The sequence below is a fragment of the Aotus nancymaae genome, unplaced genomic scaffold, assembly GCF_030222135.1.
Source record: "Aotus nancymaae isolate 86718 unplaced genomic scaffold, 86718_ANA_hifiasm-v0.15.2.pri h1tg000004l, whole genome shotgun sequence".
NCBI classification, from domain to species: Eukaryota; Metazoa; Chordata; class Mammalia; order Primates; family Aotidae; genus Aotus; species Aotus nancymaae.
The window spans coordinates 66,445,400-66,471,468 of NW_026988415.1; the positions used below are offsets into that span (position 1 = coordinate 66,445,400).

Here is a 26,069-nt window from a genome sequence, read left to right on the forward strand (position 1 = left end):
GTGTGGATCATTTGAAGTCAGGAGTTTGAGACCAGCCTGACCAACATGGTGAAACCCTGTCTCTACTAAAAATACAAAAATTAGCTGGGCATGGTGGTGCACACCTGTAGTCCCAGCTACTTGGGAGAATGAGGCAGGAGAATATCTTGAACCCAGGAGGCAGAGGTTGCAGTGAGACAAGATCGTGCCACTGCACTCCACTCTGGGCAACAGTGAGACTCTGTCTCAAAAAAATTTTTTTTTTAATTAAAAATTCGTGATTGTGATGAGTACACAACTCTGTATGTATACTAAAAATATTGAATTCTACGCTTTTAAATGGGTGAATTGTGTAGTATGTAAAGTATATCTCAATAAAGCTGTTTATAAAAAGTGAGTGCAAATATCTTTAGAGAGGCTAAGGAATCAGGGTGAATTCCTGACTTGTAAAGGATAACCCTGGAGGTAGAATTGTTTTTTTGTTCAAGAGGACTGCAATCTCCTGCCTTCCTCAACCTTTCCCTTTTCCAATTCTGAGACAATCCTAAATGGGGTATGAGACAACTCAGCTGCTTCAGTCCACTGGTGACAGGGGTGAGCCACAAGAAAGACCCAGGTACCTTGCAGACCTCAAGTCACGGCTGTTTTCTCTTCCTCACTGCATGACCCAGTTCCCCTGCCTGAGTGTCTTCTCTCTGCTTAGACTGAGGTCTATTTGATCAGGGCCCTGGTTCCCGGCCTAGCTCTTGCTAAGTTCCTCCTCTGGAGGCCGAATGCTTTTCCCTGTCCTCCCCTGCCAGTGGCTGAGGTCCAGCTGTGAATGGACTAATATGATCATTTGGTCTAATTTGGAGGATTGGTGCCCACCACCTAAATTCTCTAGCTTCACAGCTAGGTAGGTGGTTACTGCTGGGCCTGCCTACCTTCTAGGCCCCGCCTCTCTGTACCTAATCAACAGGAGATCCACACATCCTTTAGCCAAGGTGCATTGTTTTGTTTCACTGTTTCTTCCCTCAGGTCCCAGTCAAAGTGCTCGGAGTGGTGATGCCCAGTTCCTATGCCAGCTGAAACTAATTTCTTTCTCCTTCCCACTAGCCCATACTGCATGCCTCACGCTCAAACCCACTCGAGTGATAGTAAAGGTAGCAATTCTGTCATCTTGGGTGTACTACAAAGAGCACATTCAGAAACTATTGACACTAGCTGAGCTTGGTGGCCCTAGATGGAATTCTGATGCTAAAAGCAACATGGACAGAGGATTGTAGAGCAGGTGGGGCTGCTTGGCTCAGCCTTCCAAAGGCACTTACCTTTCCAGGGGTGCTTTCCTCAAAGACTCGGTCAAATTTTCACAATGACTTGGCAGGACCAGTCCAGGGAAGAGACTCTTGTCTCTGGTAGTCCCTTCTCTAGAGGAAGCCTGGTGCTCTGAAGCCCATCCTAAATATCTATTACTGTAGTCCCACCTCTGGGTTGGTTAGTTATGATGCTCACGTGGCCACATTCAGCCATTTCTGACAAGAGGGCTGGGTTTACCTCACCTGGGCTTAAGGAGGTTTTTTTGTTTTTAGGAAGGAGGCTTAGCTCACCTGTTGTCATCATAACTCATCACTCTCAAGCAAATGGTCAGGCAACTAACAATGTGCTAAAGCAGACAGGTAGACAAGATTGTCCAATAATGCTTATCAACTTTCTCATCGCTCAGCAAGTTGCTCCATGGTTGACACCAGGAGTCAGTCTTGCTGTATTATTATTATTGAGACAGGGTCTCACTCTGTCACCCAGATTGGAATGCAGTAGCACGATCTTGGCTCACTGCAACCTCCTGGGCTTAAGTGATCTTCCCACCTCAGCCTCCTGAGTAGCTGGGACTACAGGCGCATGCCTCTATGCCTGGCAAATTTGCTGTATTATTAAGAAGACAAAATCTCAGGACTTTGATTCACTGTCTGCGTCTATGCTTAACTGTCACTTCTGCTGTTATCAGTATTTCTGCCTCCTCATAATTTGCTGTTTCTCATTTGCTGTGGCTACAGAAACAATAAACACACTTGTAAGGATTCAGTCTGAAATAAAGAAATTGGCTCTGAGAAAGATTCTCTTATGAGTAAAGCTGGCAAACTTTACTGTATGTATGCTGACATCTTTTTTTTTTAAATAGAGACGGGATTTCACCATGTTGGCCAGGCTGGTGTCGAACTCCTGACCTCGTGATCCGCCAGCCTCGGCCTACCAAAGTGCTGAGATTACAGGCATGAGTCACCGCACCTGGCCTGCTAACATCTTTTTGACTTCCTGGAGGCCCACTCCCCCCTTTTTTCCCCCTTCTTTCTTCTTTATTCTCAGCTTTGTTCCTGATATGTGAGATTGCCAGAGAAGTGACCTCTGGATGATGAGGTGTTAGTTGGGTTCTGGAGAGTGGCTCTACTTTGCGTCAATAGTTTTCTTGTTGGCTCAGGCCTCCTTCTCCTTTGGGGCCAGCAAAGCCCACTGCTCTAGTAGGTTAAAGACAGGAGTGGGGTGGTGGGGGGTAGGGTGGAACTTGAGTAGCAGAGGTATAGACATGGTCTTAGCCCAGTCTAAGAGACATTGAGAAGAAGCCCATGGTGGATGGTCGGAGCAGGAAATGTGACATTTTCCTCTTTGAATATAATAAGAACATTTGGAATAGATATTTTTCTGCCAAACTATCTGCTTAGGCCCCCAGGGGAATGGCAGAGGGAACTAACATCTGCAAAATATACAGGTCAAACAGCATATAGACTGGGCTGGCCCAGCAATTCCTTCAAAACAGTTGAAGCCCAGAGGCTCCAGAGCCTGGGCCAGGTATCTGGGAAGAAAAGAAGGGTAGGCCCAAGGGAGACTAATGAGACAGAAAGAGACTACGTGTGTGTGTGTGTGTGTGTGTGTGTGTGTGTGTGTGTGTGTGTGTGTGTCTAAGACAGGGCAGAAGGTGGGGGAGGGAGAAGAGTGGGAACAAACTTGTGCTGTAACTTATGGACACAAAGCATCCAGGGATGGCATGTTGTTCTTTTTTCAAACATTCATTCAGCCATCTTTTTTTTTCCTTCCAAATGTTTTCCTTACTTTTTATCTTCCACTTCTTCCTCTCCTTCCCTTCCCTCCTCCAGGATAGTGGAGAACATCTGGGAAGATGGAGTGGCTCAATGCTGGAGCAGTATGTCTGAAAACAGAAGGTACTATCATCTTGCTGCCCTCCTGTTTTGCAATTCAGGAAATTCTAACATCCATTCAGGACCTGTTTGTTTGTGTCTCTCCTTCCTGTTCATTTTAGGAGGCTGAATAAAAGCACATGAACTACAACTCTCTCCTCTGATAACCCTGTTTCTCTGTGTTTTTCCCTGACTCACTGGGGAGAATCACACATCTTTTTGGATGGAGCACTTGGCTGGAGGTGGAGGACCTGGCTCATGTTCCTAAGCTCTACTCTATACTTTTGACCTTGGGCAAGTTCCTGTCCTCTTTGGGGCCTTAGCTTCTTTTTCAATAAGTATGATAAAAGAAAGGGAAAACTTTTGGAGCTGGCACTCAAAAGTGATGTTAATTAGAATACTTGGGCTTCTGAGACCTTCCTAGCCCTTGCCACTCCCGCTTCTTATCTCTGTTCATCCCAGGCATCAGTTAGTTAACTGAAAAGCCACACCCAAGAATATGGTCCCAGTAGAGGTATTGAGTTATTTTTTCACTTCTTAGTGTAAAAGATATAATCACAAAGAGTCCTCAAGCAAGAAAAGGGCAGGAATAGGGTTCTGGAAGTATAGGAATTTTGTGCATAAAGGCAAATATTTATCCCTCTGAACTTTCCTGAGCCCTTCCATTCAAAGGTTCAGGATGAAGTGTTTGGATTGCTGTTAAACAGGGAATTTGGCCCAGAAGCAGCCCATTTCCCAAGTGGTAGTTGGGGGTGGGGAAACTGTTAGTCTGAATAGGATGTGCAGTTGGCTATATTGGGTAGGGATTTGTGGGCCCAACCCTTTTTCCCTTACCACTGGGCATCTAGTAGCAGGGTTGTGGGTCTGCTTTGTCTTGTCCAACTGTGAAAGTAGCAAGAATGGGAGCCTCTGCAAAAGCCTGCAGCTGCCTTCCGAGGAATTTCAGTGATATCTGGGAGTGCAGAGGCTGAGTCATATTTTGGGAGAGGATTGTGTTTTTATACCCGCAATGCAGGGTGTTGCCATAATATTAATCATTATTATGGTTAAAAACAAATAAACTCATCCCACAGTTATGACAAATCTGTGTCTTGGCTCTTTCCTGCCCTTACATTGTCTTTCTTTTAGCTTCTGCCTTAAGGAACCAGAGTTTAACCCCATATAGCCAGAATAAGCAACTGTCTTTCTAATATCATTTCAGAAATACATAAGTATCTAATTTTAAAAATTCTTCCATATTTATGTATGAAGACCTACAATACCATCCTGTCAAAATGTAAATTTTGCTTAAGCCTCATTAGTTACTTTGATCTTAATATTAATGGGCCATTAATATTGTTTCCTGAGAGAAGGAGATTGGGTGAAGGGAGAGACCACGAGGGTCCTGGACATCTGATCAGGGAGAGAGAGTGCCCTCACAGGAGAAAAGGCCACAGAAAGTGTAGCAGGAGCAGCTGTGGGAAACGGATATCTCAGACACCGAATACAGGAGGAAGGAGTTTATTCGGCCAGGAGCAAGGTGGCATAGTTGCCTAATAGCCAAGCTCCCCTAACAAAGGAAGGTTCCATCTTTATATAGGCTTATACTTCAGATGTTACACGTGGAAGAATCTTAGGTTTATACCTTAACATATGAAAAGGGTCTTGGTTTGCAGTCTCAGGAATTACATATGAAAAGGATCTCAGTTTACAGTCTCAGGAATTACATATGAAAAGGGCTTCGGTTTACAGTCAGGAATGAAAAGGGGGAAGTTTACAGTCTTAGGAAAAAGGGAAAGTTGATCTAAGATGCATGGGTCTCCCTCTTCAAAAGGATATAGGGGCACTAAAGACAAATCACCAACCTGTCAATTTTTCCATGGACCAGTTGTAGGCATAGGTCATGGCTACAGCAGCAGGGGGTCTGGGACTATGGAGAAAAGTAAGGAGGGAGAAGTAAAAGGAAGATTCACTGAAGTTGGAGGAGCCATTTCCTCAGCATGGGCCTCAGGTTCTGGCTCTAGAGCAACAGACTCTGACCTTACAAAAGGAGAAAGATGCCTGTTTGTGTGTGTGTGCCATTTCTGGTGGAGCCCATGGGCCTTGGACAGTTTCTGGGTCAGGCCTTGGCTTCAGGGCCTTGGGTTCCCATGAAATTGACAGAGGCTGAACCAGTTGGGGAACTGCTAGGTATCTGGCAGGAGCAGGAAGAACCCATTAGGACTAGTGCTGAGTGAGAGACTTGAATGTTAGGGCAAAGTGTGCCTTCAGAATGTAGCCCACTCTGTCAGCCTAGGGCCCCAACCTAATCTTACCTAGTGACCAAGAATGCACTTTGTTCTTTTCTGGGTCGCATTCTGTCTTGACCAAATCAGAAAACAGGCTCATTGCTGCCCTATACATCTTTCACCTGGGTTTCTACGAAAGCAGAAAAGCTAGGGTGGAGAGTCCCAGTTATGGTCTCAGCAAACATCTTCCTGCCATTTTTTCCACTGCTTTTCTACATGTACCATCATTTGGGTTGTGGCAAAAATGGCATCTCCTTAGAGGCTGTCTCTCACTCTCTGAGCTAGATAGCTTTTCCTATCTCCAGCCATATCACTCTGGCTATTGTCTTCATAGCACTTATCACTGCCTCAAATTGTCATTTGGTTTGGTTGTTCATTATCTTTCTCTCTGTCCCATGCTGTGTGTGATTCAGGAAGCAGGGGCCGACTGCATTTTGGTGCTCCACTTTATCTCCTAAATCTGACAGAATTGGGTTAGCCTCTTCTCTGCTCTGTCTCCTGACTACAACCTACATGTCCTCACTTTGTACCTTTGCTCAAAGTATTTTCCCTCTCTAGAATGTGTTCTTCCCTGTCCACCAAATCCTTCTTGTCCTGCAATGCTGGATTTAAATCCCACCCCCTACTGAAAGGCCTCCCTGATTACCTCAGCTGACAGAGAGCTTTTCCTTGACTGTCTTTGCTACATATTTTGCTACTTCCTTTTTCACTGTCTTATAGTCCTTTACAATTTTTTTCCCTGGCATCGTTCTTATTTCTCCAGACTGATTGTGTCCACAATAGTTTTGTACTTCTGATGAGGTCTAGCTCTTCTGTCTCACCTCAAGATACAAATGGGTTTGTGGCCAGGTGCAGTGGCTCACACCTGTAATTCCAGCACTTTGGGAGGCTGAGGTGGGCAGATAACTTGAGGTCAGGAGTTCGAGACCAGCCTGGCCAACATGGCGAAACCTTGTCTCTACCAAAAAATACAAAAATTAGCCGGGTGTGATGACGTGAGCCTGTAGTCCCAGCTACTGGGGAGACTGAGGTGGGAGAATCGCTTGAACCCAGGGGGCGGAGGTTGCAGTGAGCTGAAATGGCGCCACTGGACTCTGGACTGATGTCTCAAAAAAATATGAGTTGTTGTGTCCATTTAGTGGTACAGATGACATTGCAGGACACAGGAAATAGTTTCTCCTTGTGTGGTCCAAGGATCATGAAGCGGCTCTCATTTAAATACAGATTCCCAGGCACCACCTCTACAACTTCAGAATGTGTTATCTAGGATGCAGCTCTGAGATCTTAATTTTCTTTAAAATACACAAAATTTAAGAAGCAGAAATTTAGGGAGACCCGGTTTTATCCTGGGTCAACCACTAACCAGGTATGTAACTTTGGGTGGCTCACTTGTCTTCTCTGGACTTCTGTTTTGTCATATATTGGATGAGCGCGTTGGAAAGTGTGATCCCTGAATTCTAAAATTCAGCAAGTTTATGTTCTGTAAACTTCTGGACGGTAAATTCCTTGGCCTACATGTCTTAGAATCTCAACTACAGCATATTCAAGTATAGTACCTTAAATATAGTAGGTACTTAACAAACACTGGATGAGTGAATGGATGGAATGAGTAGCTGGGAGGCAGGGGAAGGGGTGCTTACAGCAATTCAGAGATGATACTGCAGTGGAGTACAGTACAAAGGCCTAGATTAGAATCCCAGTCTTTGCCAAATCATGTGGTTTCTTGAACTCTTCATTTCCCCATCTGTAAATTGGAGGTGTTACCTATTGCATCAGGCTGTTGCAGGATGAAATGAGATAATGTCTACAAAAAGCTGAGCACAATGTCTGACACAGTAAATACTTAATACCTTTATTTTTAACTAGGTCACCCCAATAAGGGACAAATAATTGGCTTTCAATGAGGGAGAACTTGAGCTTCAACCATATCCCAGACTTCTCATGTCTTCTCCCTTTCCCACTGGCCCATAGAGACCTTGACTATAAGGATGGGCCTTGGAAGACTGGCTGATCTGACAGTCAGAGCTGTAAGAACCTGACTTAGAATTTGGGAGCGATGTTCTGTTATCTTACAGCATAGTATAACTTATCCACGAACTGAGAGAATGAAACAAATTGTCAAGGCATAATGAAATTTATCATCAGGGTATGGAAAGAGTATGAGGTTTGACATGAGAATATCTGGGTTCAAGTGTTAGTTCTTGCAGAAAAACTTCCATGACTTCACTGTACCTCCACCTCCTGATTTGAGTCAGGTGTCTCTTCTCTATGTTCTCACAATGTCGACTATTTCCTTTATCATGATATTTGCCTCTTGTTCTCACTACCTGTGGCTGTCACCTACAGTAGACTAAGCTTTTTGAGAGTGGGGACAATGTCTTGACCATCTCTGTATCCTGGATAAAGAACATATTGCCCGAGTGGAGCAGATGTTTAGGAAATGTTTATAGAGCTCAGTTCAAATGATAAACTGATAAACTATTGAGCTCAGCAATTAACCTCTTTAACACTGTTAAGAGGAAGACAAGAAACCCTTCTCTGACAACTCGCCAGTTATTGTGAGGCTCGAGCACTTTGTAACCAGTAAAAGAATCACTGTTACTGCCTTTTAGGCCTCTTTCCCTCCACCCCGGACCTCCCCGTCTCCCCCTTCAGCCTTGCTGACCTTTACCTAAACCTATTTACCATCCCTTTAGGACTCTACTTTCTGTTCTGTAGGCTATTTTATCAGCCAATCTGGAAAAGGAATCCATGCTAATGTGTTAATGGGTGTTAATTGGACGATATGTTTACATTTCAACAGGGAGTTTTTCAGCTTTAGGAGGAATGAGTAATGGTGGATTCCAGGTGCTTGGGCAGGGGAGGGCTGGGTTTTTGTTTTTGTTGTTGTTAGGGAATCTCTTAATCCATTTCTCAAACTGCCTTAGTAGGGGGCCACCTACTTTTTGTCCACCTTAGGCTGGCCACGCAGCACACACAATGTATTTGCATGCAGGAAATGAGGCCTCTAGGACCACATTGGGAGGTTCTGTCTTGCAGGGCATCCAATAGCACACGGAAGCAGTCTGTAGCAATTTACCTGCTTCCTTCCTGAGTTTTGAGTCTGGGCCTGATGAGCTCTGTTCCAGGCTTGGAGATCCGACCTGGGGCCCAGCAAAGCCATTAGCCTGGAAAGATTATTTCTGTTAATCCTTCTAAGCAGCTCCTGAGGCTTTTCACATGCTCACAGAATAGCCTGGGGCCTTTACTGGGGTCCAGTGTTAAACTCCTTTGGAAAGAGTTGTAATTCCTGGTTAAAAGTTCCTCTGGTGCTATTAATGTTGAACAGAAATAAGTTTTGTGCCTGAAATATCAATGCCAAGGATTTTGCGTGTGTTGAGAATGAGGAGGGGAAGGTGAAGGGTTTACTGGCTGAGGCTGGTTTAAGTTTGCAGGTGTGGGCAGAGGTGGGGGTGGGAGATGAGGGGAGTGCTTGCGTGGTCTGTGGGCATGAGTGTGTATTTTGAGCATGCGTGCCCTGTATGCGTGCTCTGTGACTTTGTCCCTTGGTTCTTTTCTGAATTCTTTAGTGTAGGAGTTGGTTATGAAAATAAGTTGCTCTTCCTTTTTGCCTTATGTATAAGTAAAGCCACTGCCTAAGCTTTTCAGAACATTGTTCATGATTGTGTTGAGGCCTGAAAAGCCCAGGGCATGATAGAATGCCATTGTGGTCTCAGTGTCCTCCATTCAGAATGTGGTGGCCTTGGATAAATTTTGGGAGAGTGACCTAAGAGAGGTTGGACAAGAGGATCTGAACTTGCCAGAGACTGGTTGTCTTGTGGTTGGTAGATTACCATGGGGCTTGCCTGCCATTTCTACTGCTCTGCCTCTTGCCCACATCTCTAGAAGAAGGGTAAAAGAGGGAAATAATTGAACCTCATCTCCCTTCAGTTAGAAAATGTCTTGTTCCCAGCCTTCGTGCTGTCAGTGACAGCCTCTGCCACCAGGTTCCCCTGTATTCTAGTCCCTGACAGGAAGCTGATAAAGCCTCCACACTTGTGTATTAGAATTGTACTCTTTCTCTGTAATATATTCAGATGGGCCTATTCTCTGAATGAGGCTGGTTTTCTCATTCAGATAATTTTTCAGAGAATTCGGAGCATTGTAGGTACCAGTGTTGCTCGTGGGGCAAGAAGTGATTGATAAATGACTTGCTGAGCACTGCTGGCAGCTGGGGTGGGGTGGAGAGCAGGCTGAGAGGTCCAGGATCTCTTTAGGGTGAAAGCAGAAGTTGCCAAATGAGAATCTGTAGGCTAAATTCAGCACTTACACTCTATGTGACCTAAACAATATTTTAAAACATTTTGACTTGGTTGCTCACATTTAAAAATTCAGAAAGCTGAAAATGGTAGGATGAGATAACACTGGGTAAGTTGCCTGCTTGGCAACAATTAGTTATACTGAGTAGTGGCTGCCACATTGGGGCAGGATCTGTACTCTCTGGCTTGCCACAGTCACTCACCATTGCCTGTTGCATTATACCGTGGATGCTGTCCTTGTTTAGACTATCTGCCTGCGTCCTGTAGGCCACTTTGTGATTCCTAGCCTTTCAACACTCACATGATGGAGTAGGCCCTGGGGGAGATTTTGCGGTATGGGATGGCAGGCCAGCTGAGTAGCAGGCTCTGAAAAAAGCAGGAAGCCTGAGAGAGGAAGCCTGGGGTCCCCACTGGGCATCCTGTCAGGCAGAGACATCACAGCAATAAGGGAGCCTGAAATTCAGCAGTCTGTGAAGACCCAGGCAGGAAGCACTGAAGGCAGTGTGCTAAGTAAGTAGGAGGATACAGCCAGGCTATCTGAGGTCAAGTGACCATGCCATAGTCCCCTTTAAACCCTCAATGACTTCCCATTGTTCTTAGGATAAAGACCAAACAGCCTTACCATGGTCAATAAGGTGCTGCATGATTTGGCCTGACAAGATTGAGCTTTATTTTGAGCTCTGTGCTCTTGGAAAAGTAGCAACAGTCAAGAAAACCCCTTACTGTTTTGTGATGCTTTTGTGTTCCAAGAAGCTAACTGCAAAGGACCATCCTGCCCTCATAAATGGCAAAGCAAGAACCACCTCTACCCTTTTTCAATGACTCAGATAAGCTCCACCCCAAGTTTTCTTCTTAATGAACATTCTCCCTATTACAATAGCTCAAATAAAATCATCTATCTCCTTGATTGTTGCATTTTATTCCTCACAGTTTTGGTGCCATGACTCAGATGGAATTGGACCTTACCTTCAGATCACATCACCCAGGTAACAAGATCCGTCAGAGCCTTTTATGCTCCTCTCCTTATCCTTAGTGATCTGGGGACCCAATGGTAAGTCCAGTTCCTGATTCTGTAGTTTGGACTCTTGTTTATTGGTAGATCCATAAAGATTTGATTTTGATTCTTTTTGAATACTTGTTTGATTCTTGGTCCTGTCTTGTTTTGGTTTCATGATCTGACCATTCAGTTATCTCTGTCTCTCCTAACAGAGACAAGGTTTATAGAGACTTTGTCTCTGCTGGGTGAAAGATGACAGTATCTGGTTTGTTAGTCTGTCTCTTTTGAGCTTAAATCAATTAAGAATTCCATGATTCCCTGGGCGCAGTGGCTCACGCCTGTAATCCTAGCACTTTGGGAGGCTGAGGCAGGAGGATCACCTGAGGTCAGGAGTTTGAGATTAGCCTGGCCAACATGGTGAAACTCTGTCTCTATTAAAAATGCAAAAATTAACTGGATGTGGTGGCACATGCCTGTAGTTCCAGCTACATGGCAGGTTGAGGCAGGAGAATCAGTTGAACCCAGGAGGTGGAGGTTGCAGTGAGCTGAGATCATGCTGCTGTGCTCTAGCCGGGTGACAGAGCAAGACTTCATCTAAAAAGAAAAAAAAAAAAAAGAAGAATTCCATGACCACCAGGAAGAGAACAGCTCTTTGATATGGATAAGTGAGTTTTATAATTCTATGTTTACATTTGACCTATGACTGAAATTTTAGAATTAAAGCTATAAGTTGCCTATCTGTATGTTTATACAGAATTCAGAAAGAACTTTACCTTTTATTGTGTGAGTATGGGGTATTTACCTACCTCTGGATGGTATTACCAAATTAGATTTTAAAATCTCTTTAAATGAGCTTTATTCAGATTAGCTTAGAGATAAATAATTGCTGTATAAATGGAATGTTTCTACAATTCCTAGAAATTAAGGAAATAATATTGTATTGAATATGTTAAATGTTCTAAGAAAAGTATTCTTATAGAAATTAACTCAAATGTTTAAAAAATTCAAGTTCATATAAATTAGGTAAATCTGGGAATGAGAGTGGTTCAATATTTTTGTTTCAATGAAAATAGCTATATTTTTCTGATTTATCAGTGTTAAATATGAGTGTACATTTTTATTCTACTTAGGTATGTTCTTCCCAAATTTATAAAAATCTACTGATTAAATAAACTGGTATTACCTCTACTAGATATTTAAGATTATGACACCGGAGCAGTGAAAATTTTGAATTGTCTGAGGCATATGTCCCAGCTGAAGCTGAACGAGGCGATATTCTGCCTTGTTTCAGTTCTCATACTCTAAACAAGAGTCCTGTTTGTGGTCTATTTAGTGCCATGTCTTTTGCATTTTTTGTGCTTTTTATTGGTGATTTCCTTGTTTTAAATCACTCTCAAGCATGGTGCTGAAGTGCTGTCTATGGTTCCTAAGCACAAGAAGGCTGTGATGTGCCTTATGGAGAAACTACATATGTTAGACAAGCAGCTTCATTCACGCATGAGTTATAGTGCTGTTGGCTTTGATTTCAATGTCAATGAAACAACAATATATGTTCAAGTGTCTTTAAACTGAAACACACACAAAACAAGGTTACGTATTGGTCAGTTGGTGAAAATGTTGTGACTAGGGGCTTGCAGACACTTAACCCTGTATTTCCTCAGGAACAATGATTCAGGATTCACTAATTTAGTGTTGGTGAAAACTTTATGGAGTGTAGCTGCTGCAAATAATGAGAATCAACTGTACTTTGGTATTTTCACAGCATTGATCACAGGTTATAAGTATATGGGTATTTGTGCAATTAAAAAATATCTGTCTCCTCCACTAGAATGTAAGCCTCAGGAGGACAGGGACTAGGATTATTTCATTCGATTATATTCCCAGTACCTGCTACCCAGTGCGTGGTTCGTAGCTGGTGCTTAGTAAAGAATTGTTGAATGAATAATTGAATGAATGATTGAATGAATAAAGTGACTATTAGCTGTGTGGCACAGAAGAATACCTAAGAATGGAGCCGGACAGGTCATTACCGAGAGAAGTTGCAGGCTGTGGTAGGAGAGACCATTGGTCTACTCCTGTTTTCCATTACAGTATCTCTTGTCCTACAGTGTTCGTTATATTTAATGTATAATGGAAGGATTTTCCATTGAGAGTAAGATATGTTTCAGATACCAAATACTACCTTCCTTTAAGTAGTTAATGTCCTTAAATTATGGTTCCAGTGAAAATAATCAAAACCAGTTCCTGCAACCTGGTGGCTGCAAATATCAGACAGATTTAGAAGGGGCATTGGGTTTTATTCTCCCTTCCTATTGGTGGCCCCAAGCTAGCTCTCAGATATGGCTACAATTCCTTTTGGGGTTCCTATCTGTCAACATATCTCAGGCAGAAGGCCTGGAACACATCTTTACATGATGTTTAATGAAATTAAATCACTCAGGCCTTTCTAGGTATCCTGACATACATGGCTAGATGGATACTTCTTCATTTAGTAACCCCATATGGTAGGTGATGGAACATAATCTACCCATCAGAAAGTTGTCTTGAGGAGCCAGCCAGTTGGACCATTGTGGAAAGGATGTCGAAGTCAATCCAGGGCCAAGCCAGAGCACAGAAAAGGGTTTCATTGAACTTAGTAAAGAAGTATTTGAAAGCTGACCTTATGTATAGGCAGAAATAGTAACCTATTCTCTGGTCACCCATGTGGAATGATCTGAGGGGCATCAAGAAGGGTCCTTACACTCCTATTTCTTAATGAGATTTTTTTACATGCAAACTATGCTCTTGACTGTTCTCTTCTCCTGGACAGAACTTCTTTTTTAGTTTCAGCCTTGTTGAATTTCACCTATACTTCAAAGCCCAGCATCTCTAAGAAGTATCTCTGGACATTAGGTCTCAATGACCTTTCTGAAGCCTGTTGGCTGTCTGGGCACCCTTGGTCTTCTTTGCACACTGCCTTTATCAGTGATCCAACGAATATCGTATGGCTCTGTTGATATGTTTCTTGAAGTACATTATATGATATTGGAGCACAGGGACAATGTCCAGTATTTTCTTTGTATTGCCAGTGTTTCCTCTCACAATCTACACACTTTGGGTCTTGGTAAATATTTGTTCAAAAAATGAAGTCAGCCAATTAACTTTTATGGAGCCTTTTCTGTCCACCTTACCTGGAAAGGACCTCGGAGCACTACATTACCCTGAGAGCTGACTATATCCCAGAGACAACTCTGGGTAAAGAAAGTTTGGGTGGCAAGGTCTGATACAAATATTGTCATTACCTAGGTCTTACCCTCTCCACCGACCAAGCAAGAGTAGTTGTTGGCACTCAGGACCAGCCCAAACACATTTGAAATGCAGGTGGAAATAGTCTTTAATATCCTAGATTCCTTTTTTAATTCTTTTTCCCCCTGAGAATTCAGTACCCTCTTGCCCATGATCCCTGTGCCCCCAGCCCTACCCAGTGAACTCAGTTCTCTATAGCTATGTCTACACAGTCAAAATAGGTGCAGGCTGCTATCATTTCCCTCCTCAGGTTTTCTCCAGTCAAATCTAGTTTCTTTTGTCTGTCTTCAGACAATCTGTCTTCATCAATCACTGGCTGGTTCTCCAGGATCATATTTCTTTATTATTTTTTCGAGATGGAGTTTCACTCTTGTTGTGCAAGCTGATGTGCAATGGTGCAATCTTGGCTTACTGCAACCTCCCCCTCCCAGGTTCAAACGAATCTCCTGCTTCGGCCTCCTGAGTAGCCGGAATTACAGGTGTGTACCACCATGCCCAGCTAATTTTGTATTTTTAGTAGAGATGGGCTTTCTCCATGTTGGTCAGGCTGGTCTTGAACTCCCAGCCTCAGGTGATCGGCCTGCCTCGGCCTCCCAAAGTGTTGGGATTACAGGCGTGAGCCACTGCACCTGGCCCAGGATCATATTTCAAGATCTTCTCTAGGCTTCCCAATCTACCCAGCTCTGAGTATTTTTTCCTAATGACTAGGATCCTGGATAGAGGGCCAGATCTCTGTTGTGCCCCAGTTAGACCTTGGGACTGTCTAGGCAGCCCCAAAATAAATTCTGCAACTGACCACAGATTAAGGCCAACTCTTGGCTCATTGGTCAAGTATCGCTTGGCCCTGATGCTCTTCAGCTTCCTTTTACCTCAGAAACATTTGTCTTTTAGATTAATTTTTCCCAATTACATTATTTTGTGACTATCCAAGTGGAATCTCTTTGGCTATTTCCTGTGCATATTCTGATGCTTGAGCACTTTGCATGTGGCCTATGTCTCTGTTTCTCTGCTTTTCTTTTCATGTGCCTCTCTGCTGAGTCTTCTTTCTTTGTGAGAGCAAGTTATTCCTACTCAGACTATTCTGGACAGTGTTTCTAGAACTGTGATGGGAACTGTGGTTCAAAGTTCTCTTTCAAAGGTTCCAGGTAAGAGGAGAAATGGAGCATTGCTTTTAGGGCTATTAAGCAAAAAACTTCATGATTTATCTAAGACCTCTTTGGGCATGGCCTGGATATTGTGGTGCCTGGCCTCTGACATTCCTCCCTTGCTCTATTTTTTTTACCCCATTCTCTCTTTATAGCTAAAAGAAACTTATTTCCTCATTTCCAACACTGTAGGTTAAACTTTCTCAATCTCAGCACTCTTGACATTTTGGGTGAGAAAGTATTTTCGGGTGTATGTGTTGGGGGTATGGTGGTAATGGTAGGGCTGTTTTGTGCATTCTGGGATGTTGACTAGCATCTCTGACCTTTATCCACTAGATGCCAGTAGCATCCCCTTATCCAGTTGCAGCTTCTCACCCAATTTTGACAACTTAAATGTTTCCAGATGTTGCCAAATGTTCCCTGGGGGACAAAATTATCCAAGGTTGAGAACCACCTCTCTAGGTTCATTCTGCCTTAGTCCCCAGTCCCTGACCTTTCCCCAGACTCACTGGAAGTCACCACCAACTTGGCTAACAAAATTGTTATGAAGGGAAGGGAACTCTGGACTTAAGATACTTGGTTTTCATTGCTGGCTCCACCTGTTACTAGCTATGTGATCCTGGATAAGTTCCTTAACTCTCAGTTTCCTCATTTATAAAATGGAGATAATAATACTCCTACAGCACAAAGATTTTGTGAAGGTTGAATGTCTCTCTTTCTAACATTATTATTGCTAGCCATTGCTGTTACTGTTTGTGGTTTTATAAAGTAAGATGGCAGTGAATGGAGCAAAGGGTAGAGCTGGTAGATTTCAAGAGTGCTGCAACCCACAGTAGCATAGAAGAATTAAAATCCTTGGAACGAGGAAAAATAGAAGTATTGGCTTCCAAGCTTACTTGAGCATCAGATCATCTGGGGCATTTTTTTTTGAAGGACAGAGTCCTGAGGCATACACCAGGTGTCCTGAGTACCAGTATTTGGGTGTGGGACACAGGATCTGTACCAAACTGTCTAGTAGATTCTGTTGACAAACCATGATAGTCAGTGATTGTATGATATGTCTATTTATACCATAGCAGTATTATACACACCGGGATTGTATCTTCTGAGAATAGTCTTAGGACATTTGCAGGGTTTTTTTTTTTTTTGAGATTGGAGTGGAAGAATGTCCCATAGATTTAAGGGAATAAAGCAGCTTCTATAAGCACATTTGCTCTTAAAAGGAGAGGAGGAGGCAGCTCCATGAAGCCTTGATCAGCAGTTGTTTCATTTCACTAATTTAAGAGCATGAAACTCTATGGTTTCAGGCCAGGGTGACAGAATGTGTAGGGGTATAAAGGGTGGAAGAATTCATTTCTTTTGGGTGCAAAGATAAAGTCTCATTGGTGTAGGAACTCCTAGAGATGATTCATGGATTTATGTGTATGTGGGGTTAAGAGAGGAAGGCAGAGATACGACTCTGGCTGGCTGGCTGGACTGGTTCTCTCAGGAGCAATTGCAGGGGAGGGTGGGATTTGCTAGAGTAATAGCAATGATAACTAATATTGTTTTGAGTGTTTTCTACATGCACGTGCCATTCTAAGTGTTTACATGTATTAATCCTCCCCTAAACCTTTTGAGGAAGTTACTATTGTTATCCCTGTTTTATAGATGAGAAAACTGAGGCCCAGAGAAACTCTAGTTAATGATATGTCTGCTAAAGTAGTTACGGGGAAGTGTACTGATGTCTCCAACTTACTGTGCAATACAACGCAGAAAGAATGGTTTGATGAATGGATAGATGGAGATATATATTTTTATATATATGATAAAGCAAATATAGTAAAATGTTAATGGTAGAATCTAGTGGTGGGTATATGAATGTTCTCTGTAAAATGATTTAAACTTTTGTATATGTTTGAAAAATTTCATAATAAAATATTGGGAAATAAATGAATTGGCCAAGATCACTGAGCTAGTAGTGGGTAGAGCCAGCATTCTACTCCAGGTAGTCTGACTCCAAAGTATGTGTTTTTAATCACTATACTATATTGTTTCTCAGAAGCTTTGGTTTTCCAAGTATTTAAAGTGAATTCAGTTTTTGACTCAGGTTGCTCTCTTAAGTTAATTGCTTTTTATAAGCTTTGCTGTAGAAGCTATGAGGCAGTGTAACACAGTAACTGCCACAAGGAACTCAGGGTTTTGTTGGAGAGAAAAGATACATTCTGAATCATTAAGGGGGCAGAGCTCTGGAGTCAGGCTGGTGGGAACTTAATTGAAGGCATGGGTTGGGGCACTGGCATTCTCCTCAAAGGTTGGAGGAAAGGAGTAGAATGAGAGCAAGGGTGTAGAGTTTAAGATATTTGAGATAAGGTAGAAGGAGATTGGGCCCCATAAGACTATCTTGCAGGTATAGCAGGAGGTGAGACCATCCTCCAAGAAAGAATGGGAGGAAGCCAGGGTATTAAGGAAGGTAGACAAGAATTAAAACTGTTGCTTTGGGGAGTGACTATGAGTTAATTAGAAATTATGTTGGTCAATAAGCAGTTCCCAGTTGGGGTCAGTGGACAAGTATTTACAATGCTTAGATTTTCTTTAATCAAGTTCTTTGTAGCCTATACAAAACAGGATAGGATAAGGCAGGAAGCAGGATAGGCTTAGAAGACAGAAAAAAAAACCAAGGAGCCTCAGGTGACTTTCACAAGAGAGTGATAGTGAGGACAGAAAGCTCAGCTCTCTCTGCCCTTGAAAGTCCTGGGTTAACTTTTCTGTTCACATAAGAATTTGACTACCCTCTGGCTACCTTATCTCTCAAGTCTTAGTTCTCTGGTGTCTAGATTTTACCCTCAAGGCTTGATTGAAACCACCCTCTCAAAGGTCACCAAATCAAGTGGCCTTTATTCTGTTCTTACTTCCTTGACTACTTTTCTCTGTACTCACTCTCTTTCTTTTAACTCTTCTCCCCTCCCCCAATTTTCATGAAAATATTCTCTTTGTTCTCCTTCTACTTTCTGACTGCTCTTCCTCAGTTTCCTTGGTTGAACCATTCTACTTCTTCCGTTTCTCAAAAGTAATTGAATTGAGTCTAAGAGTCCATCCTTGGCCCTCTTCCATTCTTGTTTTATAAGGTATCCCTCAGATCTCTGAGGGATCTATTTACTTCTGTGGCTTTAATAATGATCTCTTGAGGTGGCTGGCAAGATGATGGCCAGATAGGAACAGCTCCAATCTGCAGCTCCCAGCGAGATCAACACAGAAGGCAGGTGATTTCTGCACTTCCAACTAAGGTACTTGGCTTATCTCATAAAGGCGACACCCCACCCATAAAGCACAAGGGGTCAGGGAACTCCCTCCACTAGCCAAGGGAAGCTGTGCGGGACTGTGCCATGAGGAACAGTGCATTCTGGCCCAGATACTAGGCTTTTCCTAAGATCTTCGCAACTTGCAGACAAGGAGATTCCCTCGGGTGCCTATGCCACCAGGGCCCTGGGTTTCAAGCACAAAACTGTGTGGCCGTTTGGGCAGACATTGAGCTAGCTGCAGGAGTTATTTTTCATACTCCAGTGGCTCTTGGAATGCCAGTGAGACAGAACTATTCACTCCCCAGGAAAGAGGGCTGAAGCCAGGGAGCCAAGTCGTCTAGCTCAGCGGATCCCACCCCCATGGAGCCCAACAAGCTAAGATCTCCTGGCTTGAAATTCTCACTGCCAGCACAGCAGTCTGAAATTGACCTGGGATACTCGAACTCGGTGGGGAGAGGGGTGTCCACCATTACTGAGACTTGAGTAGTTGGTTTACCCCTCACAGTGTAAACAAAGATGCTGGGAAGTTCAAACTGCATGGAGCCCACCTCAGCTCGGCAAAGCCGCTGTAGCCAGAATACCTCTCTAGATTCCTCCTCTCTGGCAGGGCATCTCAGGAAGAAAGGCAGCAACCCAGTCAGGGGCTTATAGATAAAACTCCCATCTCCCTGGGACAGAGCACCTGGGGGAAGGGGCAGCTGTGGGCACAGCTTCGACAGACATAAATGTTCCTGCCTACCAGCTCTGAGGAGAGCAGTGAATTTCCCAGCACAGTGCTTGAGCTCTGCTAAGGGATAGACTGTCACCTCAGGTGGGTCCCTGAGCCCTGTGCCTCTTGATTGGGAGACACCTCCCAGCAGGGGTTGACAGATACAACATAGAGCTCTGGCTGGCACCTCACAGGTGCCCCTCTGGGATGAAGCTTCCAGAGGAAGGAACAGGCAGCAATCTTTGCTGCTCTGAGGCCTCTGCTGGTGATACCTAGGCACACAGGGTCTGGAGTAGACCTCCAGCAAACTCCAGCAGACCTGCAGCAGAGGGTCTTGAGTGTTAGAAGGAAAACTAAGAAACAGAAAGGAATAGCATCAACATCAACATAAAGGATGTCCACACAGAAACCCCATCCGAAGATCACCAACATCAAAAACCAAAGGCAGATAAATCCATGAAGATGAGGAAAAACCAGTATGCCTCTTCTCCTCCAAAGGATCACAACTCCTCACCAGCAAGGGAATAAAACTGAACAGAGAATGAGTTTGACAAATTGATGGAAGTACGCTTCAGAAAGTGGTAATAACAAACTCCTCCGAGCTAGAGGAGCATGTTCTAACCCAATGCAATGAATCTGAGAACGTTGAAAAAAGGTTAGAGGAATTGCTAACTAGAATCACCAGTTTAGAGAAAAACATAAATGACTTGATGGAACTGAAAAACACAGCATGATGATAACTTTGTAAAGCACACACAAGTATACCTAGCTGAATTGATCAAATAGAAGAAAGGACATCAGAGATTGAAGATTAACTTAACAAAATGAAGCATGAAGACAAGATTAGAGAAAAAAGAATGAAAAGAAACAAACAAAGCCTCCAAGAAATATGGGACTATGTGAAAACACCAAACCTACGTTTGATTGGTGTACCTGAAAGTGATGGGGAGAATGGAACCAACTTGGAAAACACTCTTCAGGATATTATCCAGGAGAATGTTCCCAACCTAGCAAGACAGGCCAACATCCAAATTCAGAAAATACAGAGAACATCACTAAGATACTCTTCAAGAAGAGCAATCCCAAGACATAATAGTCAGATTCACTACAGTTGAAATGTAGGAGAAAATGATAACGGCAGCCAGAGAGAAAGGTCAGGTTACCGACAAAGGAAGGCCCATCAGGCTAACAGCAGATCTCTCTGCAGAAACCCTACAAACAAGAAGAGTGGGGGCCAATATTCAACATCCTTAAGAAAAGAATTTTCTTTCCTTCTTTTTTTTTTCCAGGAACATGTGCACTTTATTGAACACTATTGTAGAAAATTGTGTGAGGATAAAGGGCTGATATGAGACTTGGCTTGGGGGCAGGGCCAGGAACGGAAGGTGGAGTACGTGGGAAACAGGTCACAAGCAGGGCCCCTGGCCTGGATGATTCCTCTTGATCTATTGATAGACTTGCAAGGTCAGTATTGGGATGATGATCAGCAGAATGGTCATGATGATGCCCCAAATCAAGGTCCAGATGTTCAGGCACTTGGTGGTGGAGGCATAGGCCTGGGCCCCGGTCAGGTTGCCAACCATCTTCCTGTCCCTAGACTTCACAGAGTAGGTGAACGCTATGAAGCCCAGACAGCAGGAGTTCATGAAGACAATGTTGAACAAGGACCAGATGACATGGTTGGGGATGGAGGTCTTGTTGGGGATATGGATCACAGTGGATGTTGGGGGAGCAGGGTTATGACGCACCCCCAGCGCAGCCACCTCATGTTCTTCCTTGATCATCTCATAGTTGCGGGGATGGTCAGTGTTGGTGGGAGTGAAGAAGGTTTGGACAGTGTGGTTCATGGTGTCCAGGGAAGACCAGCTGTGGTCAGGTGGCTGGAATGGTTGTCAGTGGGCCCTCCCTTTCCTCACTAGTTTCGATTTCTCAACCATTTTCTTTTCCTGGCATTTGTCAAATCCAAGAAAAGAATTTTCAACCCAGAATTTTATATCCAGCCAAACTAAGCTTCATAGGTAAAGGAGAAATAAAATCCTTTACAGACAAGCAAATGCTGAGAGATTTTGTCAACACTAGGCCTACCTTAGAGGAGCTACAAAGCACTAAATATGGAAAGCAAAAACTGGTACCAGCCACTGCAAAAACATACCAAATTGTAAGGACCAGAGACACTATGAAGAAACTGCATCAACTAACTGACAAAATAACTAGCTAGTGTCATAATAACAGGATCAGATTTACACAGAACAATATTAACCTTAAATGTAAACAGGCTAAGTGCCCCAGTTAGAAGACACAGACTGGCAAATTGGATTTAGAGTTAAGACCCATTAGGGTGCTGTATTCAGGAGACCCATCTCACGTGCAAAGACACACATAAGCTCAAAATAAAAGGATGAAGGAATATTTACCAAGCAAATGGAAAGAACAAAAAAGCAGGGGTTGCAATCCTAGTCTCTGATAAAACAGACTTTAAACCAACAAAGATCAAAAAAGACAAAGAAGGGCATTACATAATGGTAAAGAGATCAATGCAACAAAAAGAGCTAACTATCCTAAATATATATGAACCCAATACAGAAGCACCAGATTCATAAAGAAAGTTCTTAGAGACCTACAAAGAGACTTAGACTTCCGCACAATAATAGTGGGAGACTTTAACACCACACTGTCAATATTAGACAGATCAACGAGTCAGAAAATTAATTCAGGACTTGAACTCAGCTCTGGACTAAGTGGACCTAATAGACATCTACAGGACTCCCCCCAACCCCCCTGCTGCTTGCAAATCAACAGAATATACATTCTTTTCAGCACCACATCACCCTTATTCTAAAATCAACCACATAATTGGAAGTAAAACACTCCTCAGCAAATGCAAAAGAATGGAAATCATAACAGTCTCTCAGATCACAGCGCAATCAAATTAGAACTCAGGATTAAGAAACTCACTAAAAACTGCACAACTACATGGAAACCGAACAACACTCTACTGAATGACTACTAGATAAATAATGAAATGAAGGCAGAAATAAAGATGTTCTTTGAAACCAATGAGAACAAAGACACAATGTACCAGAATCTCTGGGAGACAGCTAAAGCAGTGTTTAGAGGGAAATTTATAGCACTAAAATGCCCACAGGGGAAAGCAAGAAATATCTAAAATTGACACCCTAACATCACAATTAAAAGAACTAGAGAAGCAACAGCAAACAAATTCAAAAGCTAGTAGAAGACAAAAAATAACTAAGATCAGAGCAGAACTGAAGGAGACAGAAACATAAAAAACCCTTCAAAAAAATCAATGAATCCAGCAGCTGGTTTTTTGAAAAGGTTAACAACATAGATAGACTGCTAGCCAGAGTAATAGAAAAGAAAAGAGAGAAGAATCAAATAGACACAATACAAAATGATAAAGCGGAGATAACCACTGATCCCACAGAGATACAAACTGCCACAAGAGAAGACTATAAACACCTCTAAGCAAATAAACTAGAAAGTCTAGAACAAATGGATAAATTCCAAGACACATACAGCATCCCAAGACTAAACCAGGAAGAAGTCAAATCCCTGAATAGAACAATAACAAGTTCTGAAATTGAGGCGGTGAATAATAGCCTATCAACCAAAAATAGTCCAGGACCAGGTGGTTTCACAGCTGAATTCTACCAGACGTACAAAGAGGAGTTGGTACCATTCCTTCTGAAACTATTCTAAACAATAGAAAAAGAGAGACTCCTCTCTAACTCATTTTTTGAGACCAGCATCATCCTGATACCAAAACCTGGCAGAGACACAACAAAAAAAGAAAATTTCAGGCCAATATCCCTGATGAATATTGATGTGAAAATCTTCAATAAAATACTGGAAACCAAATCCAGCAGCATATCCAAAAGCTTATTCCTCATAATTAAACTGGCTTCATCCCTGGGATGCAAGGCTGATTCAACATACACAAATCAATAAACATAAGCCATCACATAAACAGAACCAATGACAAAACCCGAATGATTATCTCAATAGATGCAGAAAAGGCCTTTGATAAAATTCAACACCACTTCATGATAAAAACTCCCAATAAACTAGGTATTGATGGAATATATATCAAAATAGTAAGAGCTATTTATGACAAACCCGCAGCAAATATCATACTGAATGGGCAAACGCTGGAAGCATTCCCTTTGAAAAACAGCACAAGACAAGGATGCTGTCTCTCACCACTCCTATTCAATATGGTATTGAAAGTTCTGGCCAGGGCAATCAAGCAAGAGAAAGAAATAAAGGATATTCAAAGAGGAAGAAAGGAAGACAAATTGTCTCTGCTTGCAGATGACATAATTGTATATTTAGAAAACCCCATAATTGGAGCCCAAAATCTCCTTAAGCTGATAAGCAACTTCAACAAAGTCTCAGAATACAAAATCAATGTGCAAAAATCACAGGCATTCCTATACATCAATAACAGATAAACAGTGTGCCAAATCATGAGTGAACTCCCATTCAGAATTGCTACAGAGAATAAAATACCTAGGAATACAACATACAAGGGATGCGAAGGACCTCTTCAAGGAGAACTACAAACCACTGCTCAAGGTAATAAGAGAGGACACAAACAAATGGAAAAACATTCCATGCTTATGGTTAGGAAGAATCAATATCGTGAAAAAGACCATACTAGCCGAAGTAATTTATAGATTCAATGCTATCCCCATCAAGCTACCTATGAATTTCTTCACAGAATTAGAAAAAACTACTTTAAATTTCATATGGAACCAAAAAAAGAGTCTGTATAACCAAGACAATCAAACAAAAAAAGAACAAAGCTGGAGGCATCATGCTACCTGACTTCAAACTATACTGCAAGGCTACAGTAACCAAAACAGCATGGTACTGGTACCAAAACAGATATATAGATCAAAGGAACAGAACAGAGGCCTCAGAAATAATGCCACATGTCTACAACCATCTGATCTTTGACAAACCTGATGAAAACATGCAATGGGGAAAGGATTCCCTATTTAATAAATGGTGTTGGGAAAACAGGCTAGCCATATGCATGAAACTGAAACTGGACTCATTCCTTACACCTTATACAAAAATTAACTCAAGATGGATTAAAGACTTAAATGTAAGATCTCAAACCATAAAAACCTAGAAGAAAACCTAGGCAGTACCATTCAGGACATAGGCATAGGCAAAGCCTTCATGACTAAAACACCAAAAGTAATGACAACAAAAGCCAAAATTGGCAAATGGCATCTAAATAAATTAAAGAGCTTCTGCACAGCAAAAGAAACTATCATCATAATGAACAGGCAACCTACAAAACGGAAGAAAATTTTTGCAATCTATCCATCTGACAAAGGTCTAATATCCAGAATCTACAAGGAACTTAAACAAATTCACAAGAATAAAACAACCCCATCAAAAACTGGGCAAAGTATATGAACAGACACTTCTCAAAAGAAAATATTTGTGTGGCCAATGAACATATGAAAAAAAGCTCATCATCACTAGTCATTAGAGAAATTCAAACCAAAACCACAATAAGATATCGTCTCACACCAGTTAGAATGGCAATCATTAAAAAGTCAGGAAACAACAGTTGCTGGAGAAAATGTGGAGAAATAGGAGTGCATTTATACTGTTGGTGGGGAGTGTAAATTAGTTTAACCATTGTGGAAGACAGTGTGGAGATTCCTTAAGGATATAGAATTAGAAATACCATTGGACCCAGCAATCCCATTACTGGGTATATACCCAAAGGATTGTAAATCATTCTACTATAAAGACACATACACACGTATGTTTATTGCACCACTGTTTGCAATAGCAGAGACCTGGAACCAACCCAAACGCCCATCAGTGATAGACTGGATAAAGAAAATGTGGCACATATATACCATGGAATACTATGCAACCATAAAAAATGATGAGTTCATGTCCTTTGCAGGGATATGGATGAAGCTGGAAATCATCATTCTCAGCAAACTAACACCAGAAAACCAAACACCACGTGTTCTCACTTGTAAGTGGGAGTTGAACAATGAGAACACATGGACACAGGGAGAGGAATATCACTGGGCCTGTCAGGGGTTGGGGAACAATGGGAGGGATAGCATTAGGAGAAATACCTAATGTAGATGATGGGTTGATGGGTGCTGCAAATCACCATGGCACGTGTCTACCTATGAAACAAACCTTCACGTCCTGCACATGTATCCCAGAACTTACAAAAAACAAAACAGAAAACAAACCCCATAATGATCTCTTCTAAGATGACTCTCAAATCTCTATCTTCAGACCTGATCATTTTCTTGAGCCTCAGATCCACGTGTGTTATTGGCAGGTGGAACATCCAACTAGAGGTCCCTTAGCCATCTCAAATTAAACCTGTCTTAAATTGAGAGTCACTTCTTCAAGTCCATGGGTATCTTTTCCTCCTGTTACTGGTATGAGCTCCTGGAGGCCAGAGCGTATCTGCTGGCTCTTTGGCTATCTTCAGAAACTGGAGCTAAGCCAGGATTACAATGAAAAGAAGCAATCTTCCTTGTAGACGCTTCAGCAAAGACTGGTCTTATTGGAGGAGTGAATTAATAACGTATATAAAAGAGGGTTAGGTGAAGTTGGGTACTCCTGTGGTTTTTACATGAATGTGATTGACATGCATTGGGCACATTAATCCTTATGCTCTCGGCATCCCTAGTCCCGTTACTCTAGTGCTTGCTCATACACATACTCATGCCCAGACCTATCTCCTGTCTGCTGGGGAAGCACCCTCCATAGACATTCTTCACATGTCATGACCTATCAGTCTCAATTTATATAATCTTCAGACACAGGGAATAGAGTGGAGGATGGGGTCTGGGAAGAAAATGCATGTCTTAAACCACTCCATCTTACTTTCTTATAGCACTCTAATCCTTTAACCAGGG

General features: G+C 42.5%; 1 protein-coding gene across 1 annotated transcript; it reads right to left on the bottom strand.

The window, feature by feature from the left end:
- Nucleotides 1-20,576: 20,576 nt before the first annotated feature.
- Nucleotides 20,577-20,978, bottom strand: LOC105719583 (putative dispanin subfamily A member 2d). Its single transcript, XM_012455723.2, has one exon. It carries the CDS (start codon nucleotides 20,976-20,978, stop codon nucleotides 20,577-20,579), a length of 402 nt encoding a protein of 133 aa, XP_012311146.2.
- Between the last annotated feature and the right edge of the window lie 5,091 nt (nucleotides 20,979-26,069).

What these genes read in the sequence shown, in the direction of transcription:
- LOC105719583 (XM_012455723.2), bottom strand. Translation starts at nt 20,978, where the DNA reads ATGAACCACACTGTCCAAACCTTCTTCACTCCCACCAACACTGACCAT.